The following is a 9,822-nucleotide window of genomic DNA, read 5'->3' on the forward strand; positions in this document are numbered from 1 at the left end:
AATTGTATCTTTTTATTATTCAAACTCCTAATAGGAACTTCGAAACAACAGGGAAAAAATCTTCCAATTGGAATAAATGGAAAATGGTTCAATGAATAAATGCTTTTAAATCTATATCTAAATTACCTTTGAGCAAAGATAATAACTTTAAATCAAATGAAACTGGTTTTTGTATCAAAGCATTAATATTTTGAATCTAAGATTTTTCAAAAGAAAAAAATCTTTGAAACAGAGGAAAATGCATTTGAACCAAAGGATTTTTTATTTATACCAAAACCAAAGGAAAAAATCCTTTGTTTTTGCGGCACTTTCCTTTGAAATAAAAAATCTTTGGTATAAGAACATGATAAGATCAAATATCGAGGGAAGTAAGCCAAGGAAATTGTGTGATATTTGTAGAGGAAAGCAAAAGGAAAGATACACGATTTATCTAGGTTGGGAGTCACAAAACGAATGACAATACAGTTTATTGAATCTTGTATCAGAGGTTCCTGCTTTCGAACACACTCTCTCGATCTCCCAATAAGGGATGCTCCTAACTCATCGAAAAGCGCTTTGCTATACACTACAGAACACACCCGAAGTTGTACACGTCCTGATAATAACTTGTCGCCAGTAAATGTCGCCAGTGCTCATTGACGATAACTCCGGTTTGGGGATTCAGCGACAATAGTATTGGTGAGAGCGCCAGCAACACCGAATATTTTCAGAGTGTTCCACCGTCCACTTTATGGTGCACTACCAGTGGGCCACCATCCCTGAAAACGAGCATGAAAACAGCAAAAAGTGCACTACCGGTAGTGCCCCGGTGCACCACCACACGAAAACGAATTCTCTATAACTGTTACTGAATGATATTAAACCAAATGAAGCAGCGCGTAGTTCCCCCAGCTGGGGCGATTTTGTGGCCCGCCGGAACTTCTTCTGTACACACTAAGAATGCAATTTTTCTGCTCGGGATAATGACTCTCCGAACCACTGGGGAAAAGCTGAATTTACACGAAATTCGAATAAAAACTCCCTCGAATCTCAGGACACTTCGTTTCTCCAGAAACCCAGGATGAATTTCCTACGAGTACACAGGTACTCGAACAATCGTCCTGTATCACGGGGAACTTCAGCTGTCAAACGATTTTTGTCGCGCTTTTATTGTTTATCCTTTTTTATCTTGTGCGCGTATAGTTTCTGCTTGTGTGATAGAGACATATTGGAGATTCGAGCGGTAACGACGAAGATCAAAGGAAGACTTTTAGGGAAATGACCTGCTATTGTTGCTTATAACGGTTCCGAAGTCACTGAAGTGTCATAATTCAACAGTTTCGCTAAGAAAGTAGTGAGTTGAGTTGTCTTTAAAAAAAACCTCCATAGCCTGCATCCTGCATCATAAATTTTTATTTTTTCTCTTTCATAGAAATCATAAAACCAAGAGCCGGCGGGAGGCTGTTGGTTGCAACAGCCAAAGTTGCTGAAAGTCTTGTGGTAAAAAAATTTCAAAGGATAAACAGGTGGAGTTTGGATTAAAATTTAAAAGGATCCAACCGCTGAAGTCAGCACCATTGGAGCAGGTAAATGTAATTGAATTATTGATTACTGACTGGAAAATAACAATACATCGTTTTTTTTTTCAGACAAAGTATTGGACAATCGCTAACAATCATCAAACCAGCAGTGAAGTTAAAATTGTTAAAGTTCATCTGATAAAATAATAAATGTGCTTTTGATAATAAAAATGTTATTTATTGCAAAACAAGTCCTTAATATTCATGTATACATCGAAAGGAAACAGTCTCGAGCGTACAGGAAAATTTCGCAACTTACTGCAAACTACGGGAGAATCCCGTTTCGAACATACAAGAGAGTTTGACAGTTGTTTTCCTGTGCGGGTTTGCTGTCCCGAGATCGTCCTGTAATTTCAGCTGTTGAAAATACAGGACGAAATCGTCTCGACCACAGGAGAAAAGATTAAGTGTGTATGTTGGAATAGTCTGCACTGCACACCAACGAAACAAGTTAGTTTGACCAGATCCGGCGAAGAACGTGATCGGTCAACAAATATTGGGTAAGCAAGCTGCAGGAAAAAGCATCTGCAAGCAACATATAGCAAGTGTAAGAAAAAGTGAAAGAAAGTGTCACATAAGGTTCAAAGATCCAAGGCTTGAATTGGCCCTTTTTCATAATTTGCAATACTTTGCTAAGCGTAAAACATATTTTTAAAACTTTTTAATTAAATTCAATGTTTGTCTTACAAGTACGGAATGGTATATTGGTTTTATTTGGGTGCGCAGAATATGGGACATATGCGCAGAATTAGGAACAAATAGAAAATAGTGCGCAGAATAAGGGCCACTTGCATTTTTTCCAAATGTTGTAAATAATCCACATTTTTGCTCCGAAATTGAGCTCTCGTTATTTTTGCCGTTCAATTTGTTAGTTAACCCAACTGTACACGAAATTTTGAGGAAATTTATTGAAAGGTAAATTTTTTATAACTTAAAACATTTGAAAAATCCTTAACTGCGCAGAATTAGGGCCGTTCACGGTACGTTTGAAAAGTCGCCAAAGATTCTATGTTTCGTATTTTGACAATCTAAAAATGCAAAAATGTGCCAAATTACGTCAACTTTCCAATCCTTTTTTCAAAATTTATCTGGTGTGACTTAAACAATTTTGTCTTAATCAATTTTTAGTATTTTAAGAGGAGAGATCACCGTGAATTTGTTTTATGAAATGAATTTGCGGCTTAATCGGTGAGGGTTAAAGAGTTGAAAATGAAAGACGGATAGAAGAACAGAAGAAAATTCTAAGGTGGTGAAAAGAGCGAAGAGCATTTGAAAATAGAAGCTTGACCACATGCTAAATTCTTTGTCCCACATCAATTAACTTGTCCGTTCGGCACATGTGCACACTCACATGGCGGTCGAACCATCCATAATTAACTGTATCGAAAAATGTAGTGCCTTCTCTATTGGGTACTACTTCTTCAATACAGTTAATTGATGTGGGACAAAGAATTTAGCATGTGGTCAAGCTTCTATTTTCAAATGCTCTTCGCTCTTTTCACCACCTTAGAATTTTCTTCTGTTCTTCTATCCGTCTTTCATTTTCAACTCTTTAACCCTCACCGATTAAGCCGCAAATTCATTTCATAAATCAATTTTTAGTCTTTTTCCGAAGCATGCTTTTTCGGATATTTTTCTTAGACTTTTAATAACGGAAAACTGAAGTGTTGTTGGTAAACTTTGTCTTAGAAACCTATTTGAGTTACATTACGAGGATCCCAAAACTATAAATTTTGTAAAAATCGGTTGGGAAACAAGAGAGATATATTGGTTTTAGTCAGGAGTGTTAAATTGACAGTTTAAGCACTGTTTAAGGACTGTAATGGGTAAAAATGAAATTTTACCAGTCATTTTGATTGGTTACGGTCCTAGTGAAATTGATGAAATTTATTTTGCTTATTAAAAGAGCAAGCTCAATAAAAAAATACACAGGATTGTAGAGATTCAAAATTCCTGAAAAATAGTATTTTTTGCGAATTTTCAAAACGAGGTAAGTATTTAAAAGATATTGTCAAACCAGTCATTTTGACTGGTGCGATCTGTCTAGTGTTTAATGCTTATATTTAACATATGCATTTTCGAATTGATTTTTTTTTTGTTTCAAATTTTGTGATAACTTTTTTTAGTGAAAATTTAATCATATAAAAATTTGGAAAAACAAAATGAGTCAATAAACTTCTAACACTGGGAGGCATTCCGAGGGAATCCAGTTTCAGAGTTCAAACTCAAAATTTGAATACTTATATAATTACACTAGTTTACAAAATTTAAAAAAAATCGTGAACTTGATTAACTGACCAACATTTTTAATGTAAAATCGGGCGCTGAATTCGAAAATGAAATTCAAAAAAATCTCAGTAGAACCGTTTTTGAGCTATGCTCCAAATATGAAATTTCGAAAAAAATAAAAAAGTTCTTGTACTTAGATTAAAATATCTCGGACGGCATAACAGTAATTTGAAATCCCTCTTTCGCATATTGAAGGTGATTAAGTTTTCTATCGATCATCTGAACACTGTTTTTGCGTTTGACCAACAGTATTGTTGATATTAGTGACTTTATGAGAAAAAAAATTAGAAAAAACGCATTTTTTTAGAGAAAATTTTGTTTCAACGAAGGTTTTAGACTCGATGGTAGCATTTAAAAAATCTGATTTTCTTTTGCGCTTGAATGTCAATTTAAAACAAAGATTTCAAGTGGTTATTTATCAAAATCGGTTGAAAATTGAAGAAGTTATGGCTACTTTACCATAACTGAAAATTTTGGAGTTTTTAATAATTTAACGAACCGCAGTACACTTATCATAGTATAGGAAGAATGAAACATGATAAATCTCACTCGCTCCAAGTCAAAATTATTTATTAGCTTACCAGAAGGTCACATGCTAAGTTTCAGGAAGATCTGACCATAGGAAGGGGTTGCTTAAGTCTCAAACGTGAATTAAATTTTGAGGTATTTTGCCCGGAAGGAACGAAAAATACTGGTTTTTCATCAATAACTTTTTTCGTCCCTAGCTGATTGTTTTTTATGGTTGATTTTCTTAAAGTCTAAATTGAGACAAATATTTTACCCGAAGACTGTAACTCGATTGGATTTGAAACAGAAAAGTTATTGCGGTTCAAAGGCCGCAAATTTTGTCCAACACGCAATGAGTACTTTTTACCCATTGCGTTTTATACGACAATGTTTGACCAAAATACAGTCTTTGAACCGCAATAACTTTTCTGTTTCAAATCCAATCGAGTTACAGTCTTCAGGTGAAATATTTGTCTCTATTTAGGCTTTAAGAAAATCAACCATAAAAAAACAATCAGCTAGGGACGAAAAAAGTTATTGATGAAAAACCAGTATTTTTCGTTCCTTCCGGGCAAAATACCTCAAAATTTAATTCACGTTTGAGACTTAAGCAACCCCTTCCTATGGTCAGATCTTCCTGAAACTTAGCATGTGACCTTCTGGTAAGCTAATAAATAATTTTGACTTGGAGCGAGTGAGATTTATCATGTTTCATTCTTCCTATACTATGATAAGTGTACTGCGGTTCGTTAAATTATTAAAAACTCCAAAATTTTCAGTTATGGTAAAGTAGCCATAACTTCTTCAATTTTCAACCGATTTTGATAAATAACCACTTGAAATCTTTGTTTTAAATTGACATTTAAGCGCAAAAGAAAATCAGATTTTTTAAATGCTACCATCGAGTCTAAAACCTTCGTTGAAACAAAATTTTCTCTAAAAAAATGCGTTTTTTCTAATTTTTTTTCTCATAAAGTCACTAATATCAACAATACTGTTGGTCAAACGCAAAAACAGTGTTCAGATGATCGATAGAAAACTTAATCACCTTCAATATGCAAAAGAGGGATTTCAAATTACTGTTATGCCGTCCGAGATATTTTAATCTAAGTACAAGAACTTTTTTAATTTTTTCGAAATTTCATATTTGGAGCATAGCTTAAAAACGGTTCTACTGAGATTTTTTTGAATTTCATTTTCAAATTCAGCGCCCGATTTTACATTAGAAATGACCTTCAGTTTACTGAGTTCAAAAATGCTGTAAACTAGTGTTATCATTTCGAATAAGATAGCATTCTGGGGATTGTATACCGATTGGCATAAAGTCATTTGGCATAAAGCCGTTTGGCATAACGCCGTTTGGCATAAAAGTCGTTTGGCATAAAGTCGTTTGGCATAATGGCCGTTTGGCATAATGGTCGTTTGGCATAATGGTCATTTGGCATAATGGCCGTTTGGCATAATGGCCGTTTGGCATAAAATGATGTATAAAAATTTGGAGGAAGCCTACTCACGCTTCGCGTTCGAACTAAAATAAAATATGGTCCTTACGCTTCGCGTTGCGGACCGGGCTAGGGGATTGTCCCTAGCTTTGGGTAAACCTAGAAACACGGGGCCTTCCTAGGGCTTTGAATAAACCTAGAAAGACGTGGCCGTCCTAAAATGATGGATCAAAATTTCGAGGAAGCCTCCTCACGCTTCGCGTTCGAACTAAAATGAAGTATGGTCCTTACGCTTCGCGTTGCGGACCGGGCTAGGGGATTGTCCCTAGCTTTGGGTAAACCTAGAAACACGGGGCTTTCCTAGGGCTTTGAATAAACCTAGAAATACGTGGCCGCCCTAAAAAGATGGATCAAAATTTCGAGGAAGCCTCCTCACGCTTCGCGTTCGAACTAAAATGAAGTATGGTTCTTACGCTTCGCGTTGCGGACCGGGCCAGGGGATTGTCCCTAGCTTTGGGTAAACCTAGAAACACGGGGCCTTCCTAGGGATTTGATTAAACCTAGAAAATCGGTAAATTGAAAAAAAACTTATGTTTTAAATGTTTAGCAACATTTTATGTTGCCTTATAAATTTTTATATTTTTATGCCAAACGGACATTATGCCAAATGACCATTATGCCAAACGTCCATTATGCCAAACGGCCATTATGCCAAACGACTTTATGCCAAACGACTTTTATGCCAAACGACGTTATGCCAAACGGCATTATGCCAAATGACTTTAGGCCAAACGGCGTAGGACCCATTCTGGGACGTACCCGTTCATTTTAGACATGATAACTACCCATAAATACATACTTATACATTTTACATCAACGTCTCATTCATTAAGGAACTTCAAGGAAAAAACAAAACTTTGATTCAATTTCAGTAATATTATATTTAAACCGAACGATTTAATACATGAAACACACAACCAAAATTGGAAAATAAATTATAAAAAAAAGAAACAAATGAAAAAAAAAATTACGGAAATTCGTATTCCTCCAAATGCAACAATATGGTGTTTACAACACTACACTAGGCTATCAGGGTGGATTGATCATTTCTTTCTTTCGCCCCCACACACGCACCGTAAATTAAGCTTCTTAACTTGACGAAATCATAACTAAGTAGGGCTCCTTACAGGGCATCCAAAAACGATGCCAACTCGTCGAACTCGGCCTTCCGGGCCGAGCAACCGATAAACTGAATCTTCTGCGAAACCTGTCCGAAATCGAAGTCCTTATCCGAGCGGCCGAGGAACACGGCGTCGGCATTCTGCTGATCGACTGATTCCAGCTGACTGGTTCGCGTTTGCCGGACCAAATTGCTGAAATAAAAAAGCTAGTTGTATGGGTGTAAAACATGAGAATGGATTGAGTGGAAACGTACATTTCTTTTTCCAGTAGGCTTTTGATGACTCCATCTCCCTTAGCGAGGGCTTCATCTTGTTTGTTGCACAGGATCACTACCGGAAGACTTGAGATTGCTTTGTCGGCCAGAATTGTGTACAGAAAGCTGAAGGTCAAATTCAAAATTGATTAATAAATCTTATATTAAAGAAAGTTAAAAAAAAAAATCATACTCAGCAACATCACGAATGTCCTTCTGCACCGTCACGCTATCGACGACGTAAACTACGGCCTTGGCCAAGCTTTTGTACTGATCGAAGAATTTGCCGCGCAGCCGCTCGTGGCCGGGGATATCCACCAGACGGATTTCGCCCTTAGCAGTCGCCAGATGCCCAACGTTTTCCTTGATCGAGGTGAACGTTTCCTTTTCATCGTCGAAAATCAATCGGGAAAAAAGCAGCGTTTTGCCGGAATCGCACAGCCCAGCCAGTAGCACATCCGACCGAACGGTTCGCTTTTTCTTCCAGACCCACAGTAGTACTGAGTAATATATTGTAATGATATTTGGCAAAAAAAATAATAATTAGAATTTAGGGTAAGGAATTAAATTAAAGGTTTAAAGGCAGATTTTAGAATCCTTATTAGGATTCTGAATACGAAATTAGGATTCCAGGTGCTAATAAAGCATAGGTACATAATAAGAATTTGAAAATAAGATATTTAAGCTGAAATTCAAGATCAAAACTCAGAATAAGAATAAAAATTTCGAACTTTAAATTCGGAATTCAGAATAAAAATTTAAAAAAAAAATCTGATTTTGAGTCCTGAATTTTGAGTCTAGATTCTGAAATCTGAATCAGATCTTAAAAACAGAATCAGAAATTAGAATCAACATTCATAATGAAATTTCAAAAGAGTAGAAATTATGTTCTTTTTTAAATTAGGTTTATGGTAAAAGTAAGTGCTAAGTTAGCCAAAATTTGAAAATGTATTATAACTTCAACTTTCAGTTGAATTTATCAGAATGCACTGTAGGTCGTACGGAATACGATTTTTTTTGCAAGGATGCGAAATTAAATTCCACAAAAGGTTTTACAGTCAGCATCAAAAGTGAGCAGTATTCAAACTGGACGTCCCTGACCCAAACTCAATTAAGTTGATGAAATTATGCAGTTTTATGTTGAAACTATTCACAAAACCCGAAATACTTACAGATTGTGATGAGGATAACGAGAATCGCTAGAAAAATGGGCGTCGTGTCGAGATCGCCGTTTGACTCGGGCACTGCCATTTTTGGCTGCGGATTGGCAGGCGCCGGCTTGGGTTTGACTGAATCCATAAGGTTTCAGTATCAGAACACTAAAATTGGGAACGATTAGAAATGTATTAATACGATAAATACCTGAATTCAATATAAAACTTACCGCAGTCAACTGAAAAGGCAAGAGAAATCGCGAAACACAAACCTGAAACGCGAGAATCCCGTTTTTGAATCCACGTAAACTGACACTTTTTGTGGACCGCACCGGAATGTCACTGCGTGGTCAACAACACGCTGATGAGCGCAAAGTTATTCTCATGTTGAAAATAAACCTCGAACCGGAACCGGTTCATTCGAAAAAACTGCTTGAAATTTTAGTAAACTGCTCGACTCGAATTTTTTGTTATCCCGATACTGTTAAAATAAAAACTTTTCGTCAAATCACTTTAAATGTGCATCATTTTACAAAAAAAAAAAAAAAAGATTTATTTTTATCTCACTCCCATATACCGTATTTTTTTTTCACCTGGAGGCAAACTAGAGGCAACCTAGGTTCGCTCTAACTGCTGTCATCGTGCTCATTTATTGCTCGAGAGGCAACCTACACGGAAAAAAATTGAGTGGTTATCTCAAAGACGCTGTCATGATAATTTTACCATTTCAGTGCTATAGTATTTTCAACCACGAAAAGTTTAAAATCGATTTTGTAAAAGTGCGCATGAAACAATATTGAAATTACTATGTACCATGGTAATTTTGGATAACTCTCAATGTTTGTTGTCGAAAATACTATGGTCATGATAATTTCACCATAATTTCTATTACAACTAGCGTCCGCATAGTAATTTAGACATTGTGGCACCAATTCATATCAACAAAATACTACGCACATGGTACTTTTGAGAACAAAACATTATTGACTCAAAAACATCAGTGCGTATGATAATTTTACCATGCAAAACATTCTTGTTGTTTACACTAATTCAGGATCATTAATCATCAAACCCGTGAGAAAAAAAAACTAATTTTCAGCTGCTTTAATGTTTCACAACTTTGAAAATCATTCCAGAGCATCGGGAGAACACACTAACATCGACCGACGTGTGTCGGAAGTGTGAATTTTAATGTTTCAAATAATGTCATAATGCATGCATGCAAATAAACAAACAAACATACATAGTAATTTTACTATTTAAATCAAGCTCCTCGCTCCTCCTAATATTTATCATAACACATACTAGTTTCATCATGAAACATATTAATTTTACTATGGACGAAGTAAAACAATGCATCATTTCATTGACAATTTTACTAAAACGCAGTCGAATTTACTATGCGCAGCCAAATTGAGCACATAGTAAAATAGCTA

The 9,822-nt window shown here is 35.9% G+C and overlaps 1 protein-coding gene across 1 annotated transcript; it reads right to left on the reverse strand.

Annotated features, from left to right (window-relative positions):
• Positions 1-6,747: 6,747 nt before the first annotated feature.
• On the reverse strand, positions 6,748-8,753 carry LOC129756444 (signal recognition particle receptor subunit beta). The gene is made up of 5 exons (XM_055753320.1): positions 8,617-8,753; positions 8,405-8,551; positions 7,426-7,732; positions 7,233-7,358; positions 6,748-7,170 (listed from the first exon to the last, which is right to left on the reverse strand). Exons 2-5 carry the CDS (start codon positions 8,529-8,531, stop codon positions 6,981-6,983), a joined length of 750 nt encoding a protein of 249 aa, XP_055609295.1. The 5' UTR covers positions 8,532-8,551; positions 8,617-8,753; the 3' UTR covers positions 6,748-6,980.
• Positions 8,754-9,822: the final 1,069 nt, after the last annotated feature.

Source organism: Uranotaenia lowii, chromosome 3 (assembly GCF_029784155.1).
Source record: "Uranotaenia lowii strain MFRU-FL chromosome 3, ASM2978415v1, whole genome shotgun sequence".
Classification (NCBI taxonomy): Eukaryota; Metazoa; Arthropoda; class Insecta; order Diptera; family Culicidae; genus Uranotaenia; species Uranotaenia lowii.